Here is a 22,049-nt window from a genome sequence, read left to right on the forward strand (position 1 = left end):
AGCTTTGCTCAAACCAGATGAGCCCGCGCTCCAGCTGGCGAACTTGGGATCTCGAATCTCAGTCCTTCCGCATCCCAGTCCGACGCTCTATCCACTGCGCCACCGCCTGGTCAGGCTCCTCCTCTGTTATTAACATCATTCAACAGAATGGTATATTTCTGGCCCTGGCCAGTTGGCTCAGCGGTAGAGTGTCGGCCTGGCGTGCGGGGGACCCGGGTTCGATTCCCGGCCAGGGCACATAGGAGAAGCGCCCATTTGCTTCTCCACCCCACCCCACCCTCCTTCCTCTCTGTCTCTCTCTTCCCCTCCCGCAGCTGAGGCTCCATTGGAGCAAGGATGGCCCGGGCGCTGGGGATGGCTCCTTGGCCTCTGCCCCAGGCGCTAGAGTGGCTCTGGTCGCGACAGAGCTACGCCCCGGAGGGGCAGAGCATCGCCCCCTGGTGGGCAGAGCGTCTCCCCTGGTGGGCGTGCCGGGTGGATCCCGGTCGGGCGCATGCGGGAGTCTGTCTGGCTGTCTCTCCCCGTTTCCAGCTTCAGAAAGGTGCAAAAAAAAAAAAAAAAGAATGGTATATTTCTACTAAGGATAAACCTACATTGACACATCATAATCATCCAAAATCCATCACTCTTAGTCATAGGTAGTCTGTGGGTTTGGATAAATGTCTGGTGATAGATGTCCATCATAATATCACATAGTACTTTTTTTTTTTTTTTTGTATTTTTCTGAAGCTGGAAACGGGGAGAGACAGTCAGACAGACTCCCGCATGCGCCCCACCGGGATTCACCCGGCACGCCCACCAGGGGCGACGCTCTGCCCACCAGGGGGCGATGCTCTGCCCATCCTGGGCATCGCCATATTGCGACCAGAGCCACTCTAGCGCCTGAGGGAGAGGCCACAGAGCCATCCCCAGCACCCGGGCCATCTTTGCTCCAATGGAGCCTTGGCTGCGGGAGGGGAAGAGAGAGACAGAGAGGAAAGCGCGGCGGAGGGGTGGAGAAGCAAATGGGCGCTTCTCCTGTGTGCCCTGGCCGGGAATCGAACCCGGGTCCTCCGCACGCTAGGCTGACGCTCTACCGCTGAGCCAACCGGCCAGGGCCTCACATAGTACTTTTTAAAAAAAATTTTATTGATTGATTTTAGAAACATCAATTTTTGGGTCCACTTATTTAATAGGCATTCATTGGTTGATTCTTGTATATGCTCTAACTGGGGATCAAACCCTCAACTTTGGCATATCAGGACAGTGCTCTACCAACTGAGCTACTCAGACAAGGCTGTACAGAGTATTTTCACTGTCCTAAAAATTCTGTTCTCTACCTGTTCATCTCTCTCCCTGCCATATTTACTTTTTTATTTTTTTTAAGATTTTATTTATTGATTTGAGAGAGAGGGAGTGAGATTATAATTGCTTCACTTCGGTGGTTCATTTATTGATTTTCGTATGTGCCTTGACTGGGCAAGCCCAGGGTTTCGAACCACACTGACCTCATCGTTCCAGATCAACACTATTCACTGCGCCACCACAGGCCAGGAACCAGTAGTGTATTTTTCAAAGTGACTTCATTATTTCACTGTCCTACTAGCAGTATATGAGAGTTCCATTTTTTCCACTTGCTAACACTTGTCACTGTCTTAAAACACCCCAATGGGTGTCAAGTATTTATATATACTTTCCTAATGACCTTGAGTTGAAATCTTTCTTGAGAACTAGGGACAATATAACTAACTGGACTAAGGAGTCTGTCTTCCCCCCACCCAATGGTTCATCTAGAATTTCTTTCTCACTATCTTCAGATTGTGAATAAGTGGAACACAGCCCTAATTGGCCTTATGACATACTTTCGGGAGGCTGTGGTGAACACTCAGGAGCTCCTGGACTTGCTGGTGAAGTGTGAGAACAAGATACAGACTCGTATCAAGATTGGCCTCAATTCCAAGATGCCTAGTCGGTTCCCCCCTGTTGTGTTCTACACCCCTAAGGAATTGGGTGGACTTGGCATGCTTTCAATGGGCCATGTGCTTATCCCCCAGTCTGACCTCAGGTAGGTCTTGGCTGAAAATTTTGCTAGACTCTGAGGGAAGAGGATATTTTTTTACATTGAGGGTTTAATTTTTCTCTGACTTTCGTTGTGCCCCAAAACAGGTGGTCCAAGCAGACAGACGTAGGTATTACACACTTTCGTTCAGGAATGAGCCATGAAGAAGACCAGCTAATTCCCAACTTGTACCGCTACATACAGCCATGGGAGAGTGAGTTCATTGATTCTCAGCGGGTCTGGGCTGAGTATGCACTGAAGAGACAAGAGGCCATTGCTCAAAACAGGTGGGCATCCAGGAGGACATGGCAGTCCTGTGGGGTGTGGGAGTAACCATTGAGCCCTGCATGACACATTTTTATGGAGAGAAGGAAGTAGGTTTTACATCTGACCCTTTTTATTATCCTTAGTTATGGGGTATGCTGAACTCTTCTTACAGCACATATTTGACTTTGATCTTTTTTCTTTGCCAGACGACTAACCTTAGAAGATCTAGAAGATTCATGGGATCGTGGCATTCCTCGAATCAATACCCTCTTCCAGAAGGACCGTCACACATTGGCTTATGATAAGGGCTGGCGTGTTCGAACTGACTTTAAGCAGTACCAGGTCCATGGAGGGATAATGGAGAGGTTTTCCCTGAATTAGGAGACTCTGTGGCCATTCTGGGAACCTGGGGCAGTAGGCACCCAGAAGCTTGACCATACTTTTCTTGCCATCTAGGTTTTGAAGCAGAACCCTTTTTGGTGGACACACCAGCGACATGATGGGAAGCTCTGGAACCTGAACAACTACCGTACAGACATGATCCAAGCCCTGGGTGGCGTGGAAGGCATTCTGGAGCACACACTCTTCAAGGGGACTTACTTTCCCACCTGGGAAGGGCTTTTCTGGTGAGAGTTCACGTCTGCTCTAACAGCGACCCTCTCCTTTTACAGCTCTCTGAGCTCACCCCTTGTGGGCTGTTGTGTTCTAGATGGCCACCCCCAGGAAGTCAGCAGTACTCTGGGAGATGACACAGTGTCACTTTACCTGGTCTCTTCTGATTCCCAGGGAGAAGGCCAGTGGTTTTGAGGAGTCTATGAAGTGGAAGAAGCTAACTAATGCTCAGCGGTCAGGATTGAACCAGATTCCCAATCGTAGATTCACCCTCTGGTGGTCTCCAACCATCAACCGAGCTAATGTGAGTAGGATTGGTAGACATGGGAGATAAAAGCTAAAAACAAGTGTATCTGCTTCCTTAATTATGTCCTGAGAAGCAGTGTCTCTTGATCTCTAGTGTCACTTTCTTTTTCCTGTCAGGTGTACGTAGGCTTTCAGGTGCAGCTGGACCTGACAGGTATCTTCATGCATGGCAAGATCCCCACACTGAAGATCTCTCTCATCCAGATCTTCCGAGCTCACTTGTGGCAGAAAATCCATGAGAGCATTGTGATGGACTTGTGTCAGGTGGGCTAGAATTGAGGGGAGAGGATGAGACTTCTGTCGTGGTACCAGATATCTTTATTCTGAGTGGGCCTCCATATCCAGTCATAACCTTTCTACCTTCGCCTCTAGGTGTTTGATCAGGAACTAGATGCACTGGAAATTGAGACAGTACAAAAGGAGACAATCCACCCCCGAAAGTCCTATAAAATGAACTCTTCTTGTGCAGATATCCTGCTTTTTGCCTCCTATAAGTGGAATGTTTCCCGGCCCTCATTGCTGGCAGACTCCAAGTAAGTGCCTTATGGCCCAGCCCTAGGCATCCAGGAACCTTAGTATTACTAGTCTTTTTTTTTTTTTTTTGGTGACAGAGACAGAGTCAGAGAGAGGGACAGATAGGGGCAGAGACAGGAAGGGAGAGAGACGAGAAGCATCAATGCTTCATTGCCGCACCTTAGTTGTTCATTGATCGCTTTCTTATATGTGCCTTGACCGGGGGGCTATAGTAGACTCTTTGCTCGAGCCAGTGACCTTGGACTGAAACTGGTGAGCCTTGCTTAAGCCAGATGAACCCGCACTCAAGCTGGCGACCTCAGGGTCTCGAACCTGGGTCCTCTGCATCCCAGTCTGATGCTCTATCCACTGTGCCACCGCCTGGTCAGGCAGTATTACTATTCTTATAGCAGTACTGCTTTAGAAATTGTCCTTGCCTGTCTTTCTTTCTAACTTGGACCCAGTGCTACCCCTGGATCCTGTGGGTACCCTCAGCCAAGTCTGCTGGTTCTCTGGAGATCTGGCTCATTTGGAAGAGGTAGAGGGCCTGGTTTTAAGGTTTACATGTAGTGATTAGCAGTTCTTGGGGTTGTGTCAGTGGCTTTCTAGAGGTCTGGACTCCTGACCCCTCTCCACCCTCAGGGATGTGATGGACAGCACCACCACTCAGAAGTATTGGATTGACATCCAGTTGCGCTGGGGGGACTATGATTCCCATGACATTGAGCGCTATGCCCGGGCCAAATTCTTGGACTACACCACAGACAACATGAGTATCTACCCTTCACCCACGGGTGTGCTCATTGCCATTGACCTGGCCTATAACCTGCACAGGTAAGGTGGGGAGAAGCCCATATTTTCCATTAGTCCCACACTTTAACATACACATGGTTTTTAGTTTGCTCAGGTGAGATTCAATTCTTTCCTTCTCTGGGTCACTGGGTCTTTTTCCCTGCCTCTGTGTATATGAGCAGACACTTAGTAGCCTGGCCAACAATCTTTCCTCCTCCGTGGAGTTGCAATTTCCCTTATTCCTGAGGCTACCAGCCTGGTCTAACTTTTCTTGCCTCTTCAACCTTCACAGTGCCTATGGAAACTGGTTCCCAGGCAGCAAGCCTCTTATACAGCAGGCCATGGCCAAGATCATGAAGGCAAACCCTGCCTTGTACGTGTTACGTGAACGGATTCGCAAGGGCCTGCAGCTCTATTCATCTGAGCCCACTGAGCCTTATCTGTCCTCTCAGAACTATGGTGAGCTCTTCTCCAACCAGATTATTTGGTTTGTGGATGACACTAATGTCTACAGAGTGACTATTCACAAGGTAAGAAGGGTTACAAGCAATGTAGGGGTGTGGGACTCCAGATGCCTATGGGAGGGTGATAGGGCAAGTGTGTGCATATTGGAATGAAAGATGGATGGATGTGGCTAGGCCATGCTGACTGATGTAATTGTTCGTTAGACCTTTGAAGGGAACTTGACAACCAAGCCCATCAATGGGGCCATCTTCATCTTCAACCCACGCACAGGGCAGCTTTTCCTCAAGATAATCCACACATCTGTGTGGGCTGGACAGAAACGTTTGGGGCAGGTGAGTCATTTATAGGACAGAGAGGCTGTAGAAACTTGCCTCTTAATCCTTGGTATGTGGGTGTGGAGGGTGGGTGGGTGGGTATGAGATGAAGAGAAAATCTCCTGTTTCTCTCTGAAAGATTGAGGGCAGCTCATTTGAACTTATCCCCTCGATCACTTAACTTGGGAAGTATTCTCTAGAAAGTCTAAGAGTGTATGAGGTCCTTCGTTACTTACCATCAGGTCTCTGCTTTCTGAATCTCCTACCTCTAATCTCTCGAACAGGGCTACCAAAAATCATCTTTCTAAAGGGAACAGGCAATTTTTTTTTCCTGAAGTGAGAAGCGGGGAGGTAGAGAGACAGACTCCTGCATGCGCCTGACCAGGATCCACCTGGCATGCCGGCTAGGGGGCGGTGCTCTGCCCAAGTGGAGTGTTGCTCCAGTTGCAACCAGAACTATTCTAGTGCCTGAGGCGGAGGCCATAGAGCCATCCTCAGCGCCGGGCCAACTGTGCTCCAATGGAGCCTTGGCTGTGGAAAGGGAAGAGAGAGAAAGGAGAGGGGGAATGGTAGAGAAGCAGATGGGCACTTCTCCTGTGTGCCCTGGCCAGGAATCAAACCGAAGACATCCACATGCTGGGCCTACACTTTCCTGCTAAGCCAACCAGCCAGGGCAAGGGAACAAGCAGTCTTAAAATACCACTTTCACCAAGTTTCTTCTCTACCTCAAAGCCTTTGGTCACCCCTTCTTGCTGAATTAACTCTTCTTTGGCTTCTTAGACACTTAATGTCTGACTGGGCTGTCACCTGTCCAGTCACAACCTCTCTTCCTTTATAGTGTGTTTCCTCTTGTAATTAGTCCAGCGTCCTAGTACCCCAAAACCCTGATGCTACTCTCCACCTTTGTGGCTTTGTTTATATAGCTCTCTTTCTAGAATGAACTCTCTTCTTTCCTCTGTTTCTCACAGTCTTACTGCAGCTCTTTATGACCTTTAGTCTTGATTTCTTTTGTCCCTGACATAGTGTTGTACAATCAAATATTGGCTTGTATTAGTTTGCTATAGCCAGCTAGGTTGAAAAACCCTTTGGGGTAAGGTACCTAACATTCAGTAGCAGTACTCATTAGAAACATAGTTTGATTATTTCATCACTAGGATCTTCTGTTCTAGTTTACCTGGGAGGATAGCAATTCAATTTCCATTTTCTTCTCTTGCTTTTTAGTTGGCTAAGTGGAAGACAGCTGAGGAGGTGGCTGCCCTGATCCGTTCTCTCCCTGTGGAGGAGCAGCCTAAGCAGATCATTGTCACCAGAAAGGGCATGCTGGATCCACTGGAGGTGAGAAGTGTTTGAAGTAGAAGAGAGGAAGTCTGAGATTTGTAGGTTCTGTTTCTAATTTTGGATTTGATCTTGTTTCAGGTGCACTTGCTGGACTTCCCTAATATTGTGATTAAAGGATCAGAGCTCCAACTCCCTTTCCAGGCTTGTCTCAAGGTGGAGAAGTTTGGGGACCTCATCCTGAAAGCCACTGAGCCCCAGATGGTTCTCTTTAACCTCTATGATGACTGGCTCAAGACTATCTCATCTTACACGGTATGAAGCCACCTTACGAAGAGGTTGCTTTAAGAGTGGGTTTGGGGCCCTGGCCGGTTGGCTCAGCGGTAGAGCATCGGCCTAGCGTGCGGGGGACCTGGGTTCGATTCCTGGCCAGGGCACATAGGAGAAGCGCCCATTTGCTTCTCCACCCCACCCCACCCTCCTTCCTCTCTGTCTCTCTCTTCCCCTCCTACAGCGAGGCTCCATTGGAGCAAAGATGGCCTGGGTGCTGGGGATGGCTCCTTGGCCTCTGCCCCAGGTGCTAGAGTGGCTCTGGTCGTGGCAGAGCGACGCCCCGGAGGGGCAGAGCATCGCCCCCTGGTGGGCAGAGCATCGCCCCTGGTGGGCGTGCTGGGTGGATCCCGGTCGGGCGCATGCGGGAGTCTGTCTGACTGTCTCTCCCCGTTTCCAGCTTCAGAAAAAATACAAATAAATAAAGAAAATCCCTTTAAAAAAAAAAAAAGTGGGCTTGGGGCCCTGGCCGGTTGGCTCAGTGGTGGGGTGTCGGCCTGGCGTGCAGGAGTCCCGGGTTCGATTCCCAGGCAGGGCACACAAGAGAAGCGCCCATCTGCTTCTCCACCCTTCCCCCTCTCCTCCTCTCTGTCTCTCTCTTCCCCTCCTGCAGCCAAGGCTCCATTGGAGCAAGGCTGGCCCGGGCACTGAGGATGGCTCCGTGGCCTCTGCCTCAGGCGTTAGAATGGCTCTGGTTGCAACAGAGCAACGCCCCAGATGGGCAGAGCATCGCCTCCTGGTGGGCATGCCGAGTGCATTCTGGTCAGGCGCATGCGGGAGTCTGTCTGCCTCCCCGTTTCCAACTTCAGAAAAATACCAAAAAAAAAAAAAAAAAAGAGTGGGCTTGGGGCCATGAGAAAATCTTGTGTTTTGGCTCTAACCACAGGCTAGAGCCAAAACACAAGGGGCCATTTTCACATCTTCAACCTGTGGACAGTGACTCTGTGCTCTGACTCATGGTGAGGGGTTAGGGGTCAGCACCTTAAGAGTTTGAAATCAGTTTCTGGGTTCCCTGAAAAAATAGGACCAAGGAAGGAGGAAGAGAACAGTGGCTGACCTCCCCCCATGCCGCCTCATCTCTTCCTAGGCTTTCTCCCGCCTCATCTTGATTCTGCGCGCCCTGCATGTGAACAATGACCGGGCAAAGGTGATCCTGAAGCCAGACAAGACTACTATTACAGAACCACACCACATCTGGCCTACCCTGACTGATGAGGAGTGGATTAAGGTGGAGGTGCAGCTCAAGGATCTTATCTTGGCTGACTACGGCAAGAAAAACAAGTGAGCAGTGGTGGTGGGGAGACAAGATGTCCTGGGAGATGGCTATAGAAGAAAGGAAGGAAGTGTCGGGCTTCATGCTGGCTCTTGGGCATTGTTTCTCCGTGAAGGCACTGTTGCCATTGTGAGCAGGGTATTTCTTTATTGTCCATACATTACAGGAAGTTTTAACATCCAAGACCCTGAGGTACCACTATTAGTTAATAGAGCACACATACCTTTCTTCCTTCTCCTTTCTGGTTATTGTGGGATCCAAAGCATCCATAGATTTCTAGGTATCCCTTAGGTTGACTGACAGCTGCAGCTCTGAGAACATGTTTTAGGATTTCTGTTTTTGAGAATTATCCTGTGCTAGGGCACTTACTGAGAATAAATGGAAGGTATGGATGCTGAACAGGATTGAGCAGGGCTGAAAGGTGCACATGCACAGGGCCATCTGGGATGTGATGAATCTTACCAATATTAGTGCAGATCCGCTCCATACTTCCTTTTCAAGTGTCACTTGAGAATAGTCTGGAGTAATATGGGCTCACCTGTACCACCAAGTTACATTCTTGCCATTGAGGCATAAGTGACCAAGGGGAAGGGATCCTTGTGGTATGACCCACTCTGTCCTCACAGTGTGAATGTAGCATCATTGACACAATCAGAAATTCGAGACATCATCCTGGGAATGGAGATCTCAGCACCCTCACAGCAGCGGCAGCAGATAGCTGAGATTGAGAAGCAGACCAAGGAACAGTCACAACTGACTGCAACACAGACTCGTACTGTTAACAAGCACGGTGATGAGATCATCACCTCTACCACCAGCAACTATGAGACCCAGACTTTCTCATCTAAAACTGAATGGAGAGTCAGGTACTGTAAGGGGCAACAGAGGTGGAGATTAAAGGGCCTGCTGGTACAACTTAGGGTGCTTGGGTTGAGAAATGTTGACATCCCTACCTGTTTTTAGGGCCATCTCTGCTGCCAACCTGCACCTAAGGACCAATCACATCTATGTTTCATCTGATGACATCAAGGAGACTGGTTATACCTATATTCTTCCCAAGAATGTGCTTAAGAAGTTTATCTGCATATCTGACCTTCGGGCCCAAGTGAGTAAGTGTGTTCAACTAGACCACAGTGGGAGCCCAAACATTTTATGAATCTAAAACTCACCTAAGGTTTCCTGGAACTTGAGGTGCTGGTTTCAAAATACATGGATAAGTAAAGATACAAGGATAACCAAGACAACAAGGATGGTTTGGGCCCCTACCAGATCTATAAAATTTATAAAGTTACAGCAATTAAGAGTGTAGCATATAGTCAGAAACAGTCATGTGTATATAATAAATAATGGCATTATCAAGTCTGTAAGATTAAGAATGTCCAGAAAAAGTAATCGAGATCCAGGTCTCACACCACTTACAAAAATAAAATCCAGGTCTAGTAAAGATCTGAATGCAAAATACTAAACTGTAGAATATTAGAAGAAATTATTACCTTAGTTTTGGGATAGCCTTCTTAAAACACAAAGCATGTTACAACTACAATCAAAATGAATAATATAGCCTGACCAGGTAGTGGTGCAGTGGATAGAGCGTCGGACTGGGATGTGGAAGACCCAGGTTCGAGACCCTGAGGTTGCCAGCTTGAGCACAGGCTCATCTGGGGTGAGCAAAAAGTTCACCAGCTTGAACCCAAGGTTGCTGGCTTGAGCAAGGGGTTACTCGGTCTGCTGAAGGCCCATAGTCAGGGCACATATGAGAAAGCAATCAATGAACAACTAAGGTGTCACAATGAAAAACAGGTGATTGATGCTTCTCATCTCTCTCCGTTCCTGTCTGTCTGTCCCTATCTATCCCTCTCTCTGATTCTCGCTCTGTCTCTGGGGGAAAAAAATGAATAATGTATGTGATGAAGGGTGTACCACAAAAGACAAACTAAAAGCATAAAGAAAAGCTTATTTTCTGAGGAAATACCAAATGGCCGATGATGCCAGTGGTGCAGGGGACCTGCTTGTAGGTTCCACTGGCCCTGGAACGGGACTGTAGCTTCTGTGTCTGGGGTCACAGGGGGGTTCAGGCCAAGGCCATGGAGCTCCCGGAAGCAAGGCTGAGGACAAAGGGCATCCTCATCACCGAGCTGGGCCACCTGGTCAGGGACATGAAGATCAAGTCTCTGGAAGAGATCTATTTTCTCTGCCCACCAAGGAATCTGAGATCATTGACATTTTCTTGGGGGCATCCTTCAAGGGTAAGGTTTTGAAGATTATGCCCAGGCAAAAGCAACATGCACTGGCCAGAGGACCCAGTTCAAGGCATTTGTCACCATTTGGGACTACAGTGGACATGTTGGTCTGAGTGTTAAGTGCTCAAAGGAAGTAGCCACTGCCATCCATGGGGTCATCATCCTGGCCAAGTTCTCTGTTTTCCTTGTGTGCTGAGGCGACTGGAAACAAGATCAGCAAGCCCCATACCATCCCTTGCCAGGTGACTGGGTGCTGTGACTGTGCTTGTGTACCTCATCCCTGCCCCCAGGAGCACTGGCATCATCCCAGCCTCTGTGCCCAAGAAGCTGCTGCTGCTGGCTGGTGTGACTAACTGCCACACCACTGTACTGCCACCCTGGGCATCTTTGCCAAGGCCACCTTTTTAAAAAAAATTAATTTGAGAGAGAGGAAGGGAGTGAGAGAGACAGAAACATTGATCTGTTCCTGTGTGTGCTCTGACCAGTGATGAAACCAGCAACCTCTATGCTTCAGAGCTAAGCTCAGCCAATGGAGCTATCTGGCCAGGGCTCCAAGGTCACCTCTGATGCCGTCTCTAATACCTACAGCTCTCTCACCCCTGACTCTGGAAAGAGATGGTGTTCCCCAAATCTCTCTATCAGGAATTCACTGACCATCTTGTAAAGACCCACACCAGAGTTTCTGTGCAGAGGACCCCAGCTCCAGCTGTGGACACCACACAATTTTATAAAAAAAAGAAGCCTGTTAAAAAAATATATATTTGTGCCCAACCAGGCAGTGGTGCAGTAGCTACAGTGTAGGCTTGGGACACTGAAGACCCGTTTGAAGTCCTGAGGTCGCTGGCTTGACGTGGGATTGTAGACATGACCCCATGGTCACTGGCTTGAGTGCAGGGTCACTGGCTCTGCTGCAGCCTCCTAGTCAAGGCACATATGAGAGAGCAATGAACTAATAAGGTGCCCAGCTATGAGTTGATGCTTCTTATCCTTTCTCTCTCACTCCAAATAACATATATACATATATAAGTATATACAAACTTACATATATAAATATATATATACATATATTTATAACTCTAGATATAATGAATTAGGATCTGGAATAGGGAATTCTCAGATGATTTATTTTTATTTATTTATTTTCCCCTAAATGAGAAGCGGGGCAGAGGCAGATAGATTCCCGCATGCGCCTGACCGGGATCCACCTGGCATGCCTGCCAGGGAGCGATGTTCGGCCCGTCTAGGGCGTTGCTCTGCTCAACCAGAGCCATTCTAGCACCTGAGGGCAGAGGCCTTGGAGCCATCCTCAGTGCCCAGGCCAACTTTTTGCTCCAATGGAGCCTTGGCTGTGGGAGAGGAAGAGAGAAACAGAGAAAGGAAAGGGGGAAGGATGGAGAAGCACATGGGTGCTTCTCCTGTGTGCCCTGGCTGGAAATCAAACCCAGGACTTCCACACGGTGGGTCGACGACACTCTACCGCTGAGCCAACTGGCCAGAGCCTCAGGTAGTTTTTTTTTTAAATGATAACTAGAAGAATGGGCAAAGACTATGAATGTAATTTAGAAAAAGAAGTACAGGCGGCAAATACAGTATGAAAAGGTGTTCACCTTTACTAGTAATCAAAGAAACTCATGTGTTATAAAACACCATTTATGGCCTCTGATGAATTTGAAAAGTTAAAATCTTGTGTGGGTGAGTTTATAGGAACACGGATCCTCTTAATTTTCTTGATGGCAGTATAAAATTTAAAATACTACCTAGTATTGAGCCCTGGCCAGTTGGCTCAGTGGTAGAGAGTGGGCCTGGCATGTGGGTGTCCCAGGTTTGATTCCCAGTTAGGGCACAAAGGAGAAGCAACCATCTGCTTCCCCACCCTTCCCCCTCTCTCCCTCTCTATCTCTTCTCCTCCCACAACCAAGGCTCCATTGGAGCAAATTGGCCCCGGGCACTGAGGATGGCACAATGACCTCTCCACAGGCACTAAAGTGGCTCCAGTTGCAGCAAAGCAATGCCCCCTAGTGGTCTTGCTGGGTGGATCCAGTCCAGTGCATGCGGGAGTCTATCTCTGCCTCCCTGATTCTCACCTAACAAAAATACAAAGAAAAAAAAATACCACCTAGTACTGGTTTTAAAGATATGTTCAGAAGCTGCATGCTTGTGTGCTTGTATGTTTATGAATACTGTACTTAAATAATCAACTGTGTAGCATGTGAGTAATGTAGATTCCTGGACCCCACTCAAGATTCTGAAGTGGTAAGTTTGAGATTGGGTCCATGTAATGTTGTTAACAAGCACCCTAGGTAATTCTGATGTGGTAGATTCTATGTCTATTTTGAGAAACTCTGTCCTTGTTCTTGGGGAAAGGAAGGAAACTCAGGGCTAACAGCCCAGAGTCTAGGATGGTACTAAGAATCATTTTGGTTCTTGACTCCTTTGCCTCCAGATTGCAGGATACCTGTACGGGGTAAGCCCGCCAGATAACCCCCAAGTGAAGGAGATCCGCTGCATTGTGATGGTACCACAGTGGGGCACCCACCAGACTGTACACCTGCCTAGCCAGCTGCCCCAGCATGAGTACCTCAAGGTCAGTGGGAGTGTGGGAGAATGGGAGCTTTCTGCTCTAAAGGTGGGGGAGGGAAGGCAGGCATGTTACTCTCATAGGTGGGAATCCGGTCTGCAGATATGGCTCTAAATGGTTTCTCACTGCTCTTTGCCTATAGGAAATGGAACCTTTAGGTTGGATCCACACTCAGCCTAATGAGTCCCCCCAGTTATCACCCCAGGATGTCACCACCCATGCCAAGATCATGGCTGACAACCCATCTTGGGATGGCGAGAAAACCATCATCATCACCTGCAGGTGGGCTTGAGCACCCATTGGGAGAAAGTATGGTGGGCTGGCATTGTGGGCCTGGGCCCAGAATGGTGATCTAGGCTCTGATTTTATGTTCATCCCTTTCAGCTTCACACCAGGTTCCTGCACACTGACAGCCTACAAGCTGACCCCTAGTGGCTATGAATGGGGCCGCCAGAACACAGACAAGGGCAACAATCCCAAGGGTTACCTACCTTCTCACTACGAGAGGGTCCAAATGCTGTTGTCAGATCGTTTCCTTGGCTTCTTTATGGTACCTGCCCAGTCCTCATGGAACTATAATTTTATGGGTAAGTGGGGATGGGGTTAGGCCAGTTATGCTTAGCACTTGGGGCCTGACTCTGGTTTGGACATGGCCCAGGGGCCGCAGCTGGGTGAGGCAGGTGGACCTTTTTAATGTTGGATGTTTTCATTTACCCCCAAGGTGTACGGCATGATCCCAACATGAAGTATGAGCTGCAGCTGGCAAACCCCAAAGAGTTCTACCATGAGGTGCACAGGCCCTCCCACTTCCTCAATTTTGCCCTCCTGCAGGAAGGTGAGGTCTACTCTGCCGACCGAGAGGACCTCTACGCCTAATTGTTTCCTCACCTCCTGCTCAGACTCCCCACAGGCTGGAACCTTGACCCCACCACAAGCTGGTGACATTCAGCAGCTTGGCCCTTTTCCTGTATTTTGTGCTTGTTTTTGTGTTGTTGACCTCGTGGCTTGTAATCCTGAACAGAGTATAAAAGAAATTTTGTATAAATTGGAGTTTTTGAGTTTTTTTCCCCTGAGCTCAAATTCTGGGTGTAGGATTGGTGGGACAGTAGACTTGTTAACAGCAAGCTGCTGCGCTGTGTCTTGATGGGAAAGGAGGGCCCATATTCGAGACACGGAGGGCTAAATATCTCCTAGACCAGTGGTTCTCAAAGGGTGCGTGGGGGCACTGCTGTGCCCTAGGCAGTGGTCGGCAAACTGCGGCTCATGAGCCACACGTGGCTCTTTGGCCCCTTGAGTGTGGCTCTTCCACAAAATACCATGTGCAGGTGCTATCTCGATAAACAATGTACCTACCTATATAGTTTAAGTTTAAAAAATTTGGCTCTCAAAAGAAATTTCAATCATTGTACTGTTGATATTTGGCTTTGTTGACTAATGAGTTTGCCAACCACTACCCCAGAAGATTTCAAGGTGCACCCTATGGTATTCTGGAGAAATATGTGCCTATTGGAGACCAAAAACCCACAGGTTTTTGGAGTTTAGATTTTTGGGGGACAGAGGTGTGGGGAATTGGCTATAAGCTGACAGTCTGCCCAACCCCCACCTCACTTGCCTTATTAGGTTGCAAAAGGCTGTTTGTTAAGGTGTGGTGCTGGATTGTTTACACTCTGCCCCCCCTGCCCCCCCCCATGTTCCCCAGAAAGACTGGAGGCAAGTTTATTCTATCCTTTGGTATAAAGTTAAGATGATATGTATGGTGGGGGTTTTCTGCACTCAACACAAAAGTAAAAAGAATTCTTCACAATGTATTGAAGAGGAAATGAGAGTTTGCCTTTCAAATATATGCCTAAACATTGAATAAATCGCTAGGACACACCAGGCTCACGTTTCTCATAAACACAAGAATGAAAAAACTTAACACGTTTGCACCGGGACCTGCCAAATTTACTAAATCTTACTAAGAATGTATCTATATATATAAAAAGATAACCTTTTTTTTATTTTTTAACCCCTCTTTTTTCACAAATTCTAAAAAGCATAACTCAAAAAATGTAACATAAAAATGTTTTTTTAATGTCAAATTTAATTTTGTATTTTCGTTTAATTACCATAAAAGCATGCTTGGACTTTATTTTTTTTCTTTAATATTTGACTTATTATAACATATTTCTCAGGAATTTGTATTTAGTGCGCCTCCAATTTGTAGGATTTTAAATGTGGCCCAACTTCAAAAACTTTGAAAACCACTGTCCTAGACTCGGAACTGAGGTGGGGGTTGGGCTTGCACACTCCTACCACCTTGACACCTTTGCCAGTTTTCTCCAAAATACTTGCAAATCATCACTCCTTTTTCAACATCCCTTGGAGCAGTTGCTGTCCTTCCCTGAGTTCTCTGCAGCTGTGGTGCTCGGCCTAATCCCTTAAGTTTTGTGTCACTCCTGGTCAGGGAAACAGGCACGTGTTTGGACAGTTGGCTGTCTCTGGCTGAGGCCAGGGCCAACCCTCCTACTTCTCACCTCTTGCCTGTGTGTGGCAGCCAAATGGGGCCCCGTGACTCCAGACATAGGGGTGGAGTCTGGATTGGGCACTAGCGAAGTAACCACTTACAGCCCTGGGCTTCAGCTCTTGGACGCCTGGCTGGAGGTTGGCAGTCCTGCTTCGTGTGACCTTGGCGACTTGAACAGGACAGAGTCCAGAGCACAGTCTCCTTTCCCCAGGCTGTTTTCCTTAATCGCTCCTCCCCTCTCGCTTCTACCCCACCCTCTACTGCCCTAAACTGCTTCCTGGGCGGTAACTATTTGGCTTTTTCCTGCCCCAGTTTGGGGCGGGGGGCCGGTGACTGTTGCAGCCTTTGGCCTTCGGGGGATATGGAACCCAGGAGGGCTGCACCTGGGGAGCATGGCTGGGGGCCTCGAATGGGCACAGGGGTAGAGACGGCCGCAGAGCTCGTGTACCATCTAGCGGGAGCCCTGGGCAATGAGCTGAAGGAGCTGGCGCGCCGCTTCGGCCCCGAGGCGGCGGCGGGGCTCGTGCCTCTCGTGGTTCGGGCGCTGGAGCTCCTGGAAAAGGCTGCCCTGGGGCCCGCCCCCGACTCGGTGAGTCACTGTCCCCTCCCTTTGCCACCCGCGGGGTCGGCTGGGGCTTAACCCTCTGAGCCTGGACTCCCCCAGCTGCAGGTGTCAGCGCAGCAAGCCGAACTGGAGTTGCAGCGGCTGCGGGAGGAGAACGAGCACCTCCGCAGAGAGTTGCTTTTCGGCCCACAGGGTGAGTGCGGGCCCCGCTGGGAGTCAGGGTGGCAGGGTCGGGCCGAATCAGGGTCTACCGCCTGCGGGTCACCACTAGAACATCCATTCTTCAGAGGAGCGCGCATTGCTGCGGCAGCTCAAGGAACTGACCGACCGACAGCGGGACGAACTCCGGGCGCACAACCGTGACCTGCTGCAGCGCAGCCAGGAGACCGAGGCAGTGAGGGCGGGGAGAGGTAACGGCGTGGGGCGGGGCTCTCTCTGCGCCCCGCCCGCCAGCGCTGCCATTTGCTCCACCCCCAGTTGCAGGAGCAGCTACAGCGCCTCCTGCTGGTGAATGCAGAGTTGCGACACAAGCTGGCCGCAGTGCAAACCCAGCTGCGAGCCGCAGGGGACCGTGAGAGCGAGCGGGAACTGCGGGGTGAAGGAGCCGTGGAGCTGGCTCAGGAGCGGGCACGGGATCAGGCTGAGGGTCTTGCGTGTGAGCAGAGTCAGAAGAAGCCCGAGCTGGTGACTGCTGGAACAGGAGTTCCGGGGACCCCTGAGGACCTGGTGAGTGCCCGCTGAGGTCAAGACCCTTCCAGGTACTCACAGCGTCTGGCACTTTGTAGGCATTTGGGAAAGGTTTGCTGTGCTGCGTAGCATGTCCAGCGGGAAGTTGGAGGTGAAACACAAGTGTGTCCCCTCAACCAGCCTCTGTCCCACTCTCATCTAGAGCACTGGTGTGTCATCTGTTGTAGCGCCCTTGCTTCCCAAGGCTCTCTGCCAGCCACTACTACCTCTAGCACTCCTGTGAGGACCCAGGGGCAGAGGAACTCCAGCCAAGGCGCCGCTCTGACCAACCTGCCCTTCCACAGGCGTATGCCCCGCAGCAGCCACAGCATCCCTCCAACGAAGGGCAGTGCGGCTTCAGTCGAGAAGAGCTTGAGCAGATCCTTCAGGAGCGGAATGAGCTCAAAGCCAACGTGTTCCTGCTGAAGGAAGAGCTGGCCTACTTCCAGCGGTGAGGGCGCTGGGCAGGAGCCGGGAAGCTGAGGAGGCCCCAGTCACTCCTGTTCCTGGGTTTCAGGTCACCTGCTTCATCCTTTGGCTCACTGATGTATAAAAAATGACATGTGGCAGGCACTGTGCTGGACACTGGGAGGACATGAATCACACAGCCCCTGTCCTTCTGGAACTTCATCCAGATGAGGAAGGGGGCAGTACAAAGGGTCACAGCAGCCCCAGCAGCAGTCAAGGAAATATTCCTAGGAGGGACACATTAGCTAAAGTTTGAGGGGTGTTAGGAAGGCAGTGTTTCAAAAAAGGATACTTTAGTGTGAAACTTACTGTTGGCATCCCCATCACTTTGTCCCTGCCCTTTCCCCTCTTCTGCAGGGAGCTGCTCACAGACCAGAGGGTCCCTGGACTTCTGCTGGAAGCCATGAAGGTGGCTGTCAGGAAGCAGCGGAAGAAGATCAAGGCCAAGATGTTAGGGATCACAGAGGAAACAGAGAGCAGGTATGTCCCTACCTTCATTCTTTTTTTTTTTTTAATTTTATTTATTCATTTTTAGAGAGGAGAGAGAGAGACAGAGAGAAGGGGGGAGGAGCTGGAAGCATCAACTCCCACATGTGCCTTGACCAGGCAAGCCCAGGGTTTTGAACCAGCGACCTCAGCATTTCCAGGTTGATGCTTTATCCACTGCGCCACCACAGGTCAGGCCCTACCTTCATTCTAACTGAGCCAGCTGCCCTTGTTCTGCTGAGCCTGGTGATCCAGCCTAGTCATGCTCCAAGCCAGCCTAGCCACCAGCAGACCTGATCTGGTCACCCCATTTAGCTTGCTGATCCAGCCTGAGTCTTTTTTTCTTTTAAGAGAGAGTGAGACGAATCAACTTGTGGTTGCCTGTGCACTGATTGCTTCTGATAGAGAAACTTATAGTTGCTTTCACTTTAGTTGTACATTTAACTTCTCATACACCCTTGCTCAAGCCAGCTACCTTTGGGCTCAAGCTAGTAAACTGTGGTATTGTGTGGAAGATTTCCCCACTCAAGCCAATGACCCTGCACTGAGGAGCCCACACTCAGAGCTGGTGACCTCAGGGCTTTGAACCGGCGACCTGAGTGTTCTGGATTGATGCTTTATCCACGTTCCTGGTCGACTCCACCACTGATCAGGCATCTTCTGAGTCTTTTGTCTCAGACTGAACCTATCACCTCAGCCTAGTCACACCTTGAACCTACCACCATAGTCAAGTCACTCATGAACCTACCGACCTGGCCCGGTTATCCCTTGAGCATGCTATCCAAACGGCCCTGCTGAGCTTGTCCCTCTGGCCTGGTCACCCCCTGAGCCTACTATCTGCTCACCCCTTGGGCCTGCTGATTGGTGCCGACTGCTGTCCTGAGCGTGCCCCTCTTCTCCCTGGATCGCACTGCTCCCACTGGCCTTGCTCACTGTGTACCCTGTGGAAGAATCCTGCTAATGCTCTTTCTCCACATTCTTTTTTTGGTTTCCTGTCCTGGCTGTATCTGTTTGTTCTCAGGGTGGTAAGACTATAGCTGTAGAGACCTCCATAGAAAGCCAAAAGGACTGGGTTCAAAGAGCTTCTGGGTTGATGAACACATGGGGATGGGGCACTAATGGAGGCTTGGAGAGGGCATGGAAGCGCCTGTCCTTTCCCCATGCCTTGCCCTATGCATCTCTCCCATCTGGCTATTCCTGAGTTATACCCTTTTATGATTAATTGGTAATCTAGTAAGTAAAAAAAAAATAGCCTGACAGATATTGGTGCAGTGGATAAAGCGTCGACCTGGAATGCTGAAGTCGCCAGTTCAAAGCTCCGAGGTTACTGGCTTACCATCTTGAGCCCAAAGGTTGCTGGCACAAAAAGCCCAAAATTGCTGGCTTGAGCAAAGGGTCATTGGCACGGCCCCAGTTAGGGCACGTACGAGAAGCTCAATGTATAACTAAAAGTGAAAGCAACTCTAAGTTGATGTTCTTACTCTCTCCTCCCTCTCTCAGAAGCAATCAGTGCACAACTAAAGCGAAAGCAACTATGAGTTGGTACTTGTCACCCTCTCTCACCCTCTCTCTCCCTTCCTGTCTCTCTCTCTCTCTCTCTCTCTCTTAAAACAAAAATGACCCCCCCAAATAAAAAACAAAAACTATGACCTGTAGTGGCACAGTGGATAAAGCGTTGACCTAGAATGCTGAGGTTGCCAGTTAGAAACCCTGGGCTTGCCTGGTCAAGGCACATATAGGCAGCAACTACTACGAGTTGATGCTTCCTGCTTGTCACCCCTCCCCCTTATCTCTCTCCTCTCTGTAAAATCAATAAATAAAGTCTTTAAAAAAAAAGGCCCTGGCCTGACCTGTGGTGGCGCAGTGGATAAAGCATCGACCTGGAAATGAGACTTTTATTTGATAGCCTTACAGACAGCAGGCCCCCTAGCAAGGCTGCAGTTATAGTCTTTTCTTTATTTTAAGTGAGAAGAGAGGAGGTAGAGAGACATACTCCTGCATGTGTCCTAACTGGGATCCACCCAGCAATCCCCATTTGGGGCCAAATCAACCCAGCTATCCTAAGTACCTGAGGCAGATGCTCAGAGTAACTGAGCTATCCTCAGTGCCCAGGGCTGACGCTCAGGACAATGGAACCACTGGCTGTGAGAAGGGAAGAGAGAAAGGTTCGAAACCCTGGGCTTGCCTGGTCAAGGACAATGGGGGTTGATGCTTCCAGCTCCTCCCCCCTTCCCTCTCTCTCTCTCTCTCTCTCTCCTCTCTCTCTCTCTCTCTCTCTCTGTCTCTCTGTCTCTCTCCTCTCTAAAAAAAAAAAAAAAGGCCCTGGCCAGGTTGCTCAGTGGATAGAGCCTGATGTGCAGACATCTCGGGTTTGATCCCCAGCACACGTGAGAAGTGGCCATCTGCTTCTCTTCTCCTTCCTTTCCCCTCCTTTCTCTCTTCCCTTCTCACAGCCAGTGGTTCCATTGTCCTGAGCGTCAGCCCTGGGCACTGAGGATAGCTCAGTTACTCTGAGCATCTGCCTCAGGTACTTAGGATAGCTGGGTTGATTTGGCCCCAAATGGGGATTGCTGGGTGGATCCCAGTTAGGACACATGCAGGAGTATGTCTCTCTACCTCCTCTCTTCTCACTTAAAATAAAGAAAAGACTATAACTGCAGCCTTGCTAGGGGGCCTGCTGTCTGTAAGGCTATCAAATAAAAGTCTCAAGATGTTTTTTATCTTCCCAGTGTCTCCTTTCCAGCCGTAGGGGCCTTGTTGTCACTCTGTCCTCCCCTGCTTGCTCCTGGAAGCTCACAGAAGACTGATCATAGCTGTACTCCCATTGTCCCTCCTGCCCTTGATAAATGACCCTCACCATTTTCCTCTCTCCTCTGTCTCAGTGACGATGAGGATGGCTCATGGATCCTGCTCTCCAGCGATAAGGGAGACCACCCCACACCCCCTGAGTCCAGAATACAGAGTTTGTATGTTGGAGAAAGAGGAAGGGAAAAAGTGGTAGGGGTGAAGAAGGGGCCCTACCTTGGTTCTTCAGCATCCTCTTTCCCACTCCCCTGATGTTCACCTGCTGGCCTGAGCTCTGAGCACGCCCCTCCCTTCTGCATCTCTGACCCTGGCCCCGTGACCTCCGCACTGCCTCATGCTGCCCTTTCCCTCTCCCCTGATGTTCACCTGCTGGCCTAAGCTCTGAGCACGCCCCTCCCTTCTGCATCTCTGAGCCTGGCCTCGTGACCTCCGCACTGCCTCGTGCATCCCCTCTCCCTCTCCCCTGATGTTCACCTGCTGGCCTGAGCTCTGAGCACGCCCCTCCCTTCTGCATCTCTGACCCTGGCCCCGGACCTCCGCACTGCCTCGTGCGTCCCCTTTCCCACTCCCCTGATGTTCACCTGCTGGCCTGAGCTCTGAGCACGCCCCTCCCTTCTGCATCTCTGACCCTGGCCCCGTGACCTCGGCACTGCCTCATGCATCCCCTCTCCCTCTCCCCTGATGTTCACCTGCTGGCCTGAGCTCTGAGCACGCCCCTCCCTTCTGCATCTCTGACCCTGGCCCCGTGACCTCGGCACTGCCTCGTGCATTCCCTTTCCCTCTCCCCTGATGTTCACCTGCTGGCCTGAGCTCTGAGCATGCCCCTCCCTTCTGCATCTCTGACCCTGGCCCCGTGACCTCCGCACTGCCTCATGCTGCCCTTTTTTCCTATTGTATCCCCTTTTCCTACCACCCCCTGTCCTCAGCCCATGTCCTTGCTCTCTGGCATCCAGGCTCAAAGTGCTTCTTGGTTCTCCCCCTAGCTTTGGCCTGTGTTACCGGGGTGAAGCAGAGGCCCCTGAAGCCAAGACCAGCAGCACAGCTCCCAGCCAGCTGGGGGGAGAAGAAGAGGCCCCACAGCAACCCCACTTGGAGCCTATGGGGAGCTCCTGACCGGCCCTGCTCTGCTCTCAGTGAACATGTTTGTCTGAGGTCCTCAGGTTCCCCAGAGGCCTGACCTTGGAGTCTGACTATGAGTGGATGTGTGACCTCAAGTGAGGCCAGAACTCCCTTCTTCCCAGCCCTCTCAGGCTCTTTCCTAGTCTTGGCCGAGCCAGGGCGTGTGTGGGAGCTCAGCTTACCTTCCTTCCCTATATTGTTGAGCTAAATGATAAAAGTGCTTCCTCTCTGAGTCTGTTTCTGCATCTATGAAATGGAGAGCTACCTACCTCCCAGAGATGTGTGTTGATGGCCTAAGCTGTTGTAATAAAATATCTGCCCATGATACCCAGAAACTGTTCCATGTCTGTCTGTCAGTGATCTGCCCCCTA

At 50.1% G+C, this 22,049-nt stretch overlaps 3 protein-coding genes and 1 pseudogene across 4 annotated transcripts in view; 3 read left to right on the plus strand and 1 right to left on the minus strand.

Annotated features, from left to right (window-relative positions):
* Positions 1-14,051, plus strand: part of PRPF8 (pre-mRNA processing factor 8) — a 34,705-nt gene extending 20,654 nt beyond the window's left edge. The window contains exons 25-43 of the mRNA XM_066263068.1: positions 1,797-2,044; positions 2,146-2,325; positions 2,512-2,647; positions 2,762-2,931; positions 3,092-3,221; positions 3,341-3,487; positions 3,596-3,756; positions 4,379-4,570; positions 4,821-5,058; positions 5,197-5,325; positions 6,529-6,642; positions 6,724-6,897; positions 8,000-8,193; positions 8,812-9,051; positions 9,149-9,290; positions 12,869-13,009; positions 13,146-13,285; positions 13,388-13,590; positions 13,725-14,051. Coding sequence (XP_066119165.1) covers positions 1,797-2,044; positions 2,146-2,325; positions 2,512-2,647; positions 2,762-2,931; positions 3,092-3,221; positions 3,341-3,487; positions 3,596-3,756; positions 4,379-4,570; positions 4,821-5,058; positions 5,197-5,325; positions 6,529-6,642; positions 6,724-6,897; positions 8,000-8,193; positions 8,812-9,051; positions 9,149-9,290; positions 12,869-13,009; positions 13,146-13,285; positions 13,388-13,590; positions 13,725-13,879 — 3,234 coding nt within the window. The 3' untranslated portion in view covers positions 13,880-14,051. The remainder of the gene's footprint in view (positions 1-1,796; positions 2,045-2,145; positions 2,326-2,511; positions 2,648-2,761; positions 2,932-3,091; positions 3,222-3,340; positions 3,488-3,595; positions 3,757-4,378; positions 4,571-4,820; positions 5,059-5,196; positions 5,326-6,528; positions 6,643-6,723; positions 6,898-7,999; positions 8,194-8,811; positions 9,052-9,148; positions 9,291-12,868; positions 13,010-13,145; positions 13,286-13,387; positions 13,591-13,724) is intronic.
* Positions 1-22,049, minus strand: part of SERPINF2 (serpin family F member 2) — a 222,795-nt gene that overhangs the window by 72,192 nt on the left and 128,554 nt on the right. The window lies entirely within an intron of this gene.
* Positions 10,161-10,833, plus strand: LOC136324839 (small ribosomal subunit protein uS5 pseudogene; annotated as a pseudogene).
* On the plus strand, positions 15,653-22,007 carry RILP (Rab interacting lysosomal protein). Of its 2 annotated transcripts, none has more exons than XM_066263070.1 (8): positions 15,653-16,098; positions 16,180-16,267; positions 16,362-16,468; positions 16,552-16,800; positions 17,106-17,251; positions 17,626-17,748; positions 20,637-20,720; positions 21,543-22,007. In XM_066263070.1, exons 1-8 carry the CDS (start codon positions 15,871-15,873, stop codon positions 21,670-21,672), a joined length of 1,155 nt encoding a protein of 384 aa, XP_066119167.1. In that variant the 5' UTR covers positions 15,653-15,870; the 3' UTR covers positions 21,673-22,007. The 2 variants fall into 2 exon arrangements, with proteins under 2 accessions (XP_066119167.1, XP_066119166.1); XM_066263069.1 differs by having other exon boundaries at positions 15,659-16,098; positions 16,174-16,267.

This window comes from Saccopteryx bilineata, chromosome 2, assembly GCF_036850765.1.
Source record: "Saccopteryx bilineata isolate mSacBil1 chromosome 2, mSacBil1_pri_phased_curated, whole genome shotgun sequence".
In the NCBI taxonomy this organism is placed as follows: domain Eukaryota; kingdom Metazoa; phylum Chordata; class Mammalia; order Chiroptera; family Emballonuridae; genus Saccopteryx; species Saccopteryx bilineata.

Excerpts from the sequence above, each read along its gene's own strand:
- RILP (XM_066263069.1), top strand. The coding sequence starts at position 15,871 with ATGGAACCCAGGAGGGCTGCACCTGGGGAGCATGGCTGGGGGCCTCGA. Across the intron at positions 16,099-16,173 it reads TGGGGCCCGCCCCCGACTCG|CTGCAGGTGTCAGCGCAGCA; the intron begins GTGAGTCACTGT and ends GGACTCCCCCAG. Across the intron at positions 17,749-20,636 it reads ACAGAGGAAACAGAGAGCAG|TGACGATGAGGATGGCTCAT; the intron begins GTATGTCCCTAC and ends CCTCTGTCTCAG.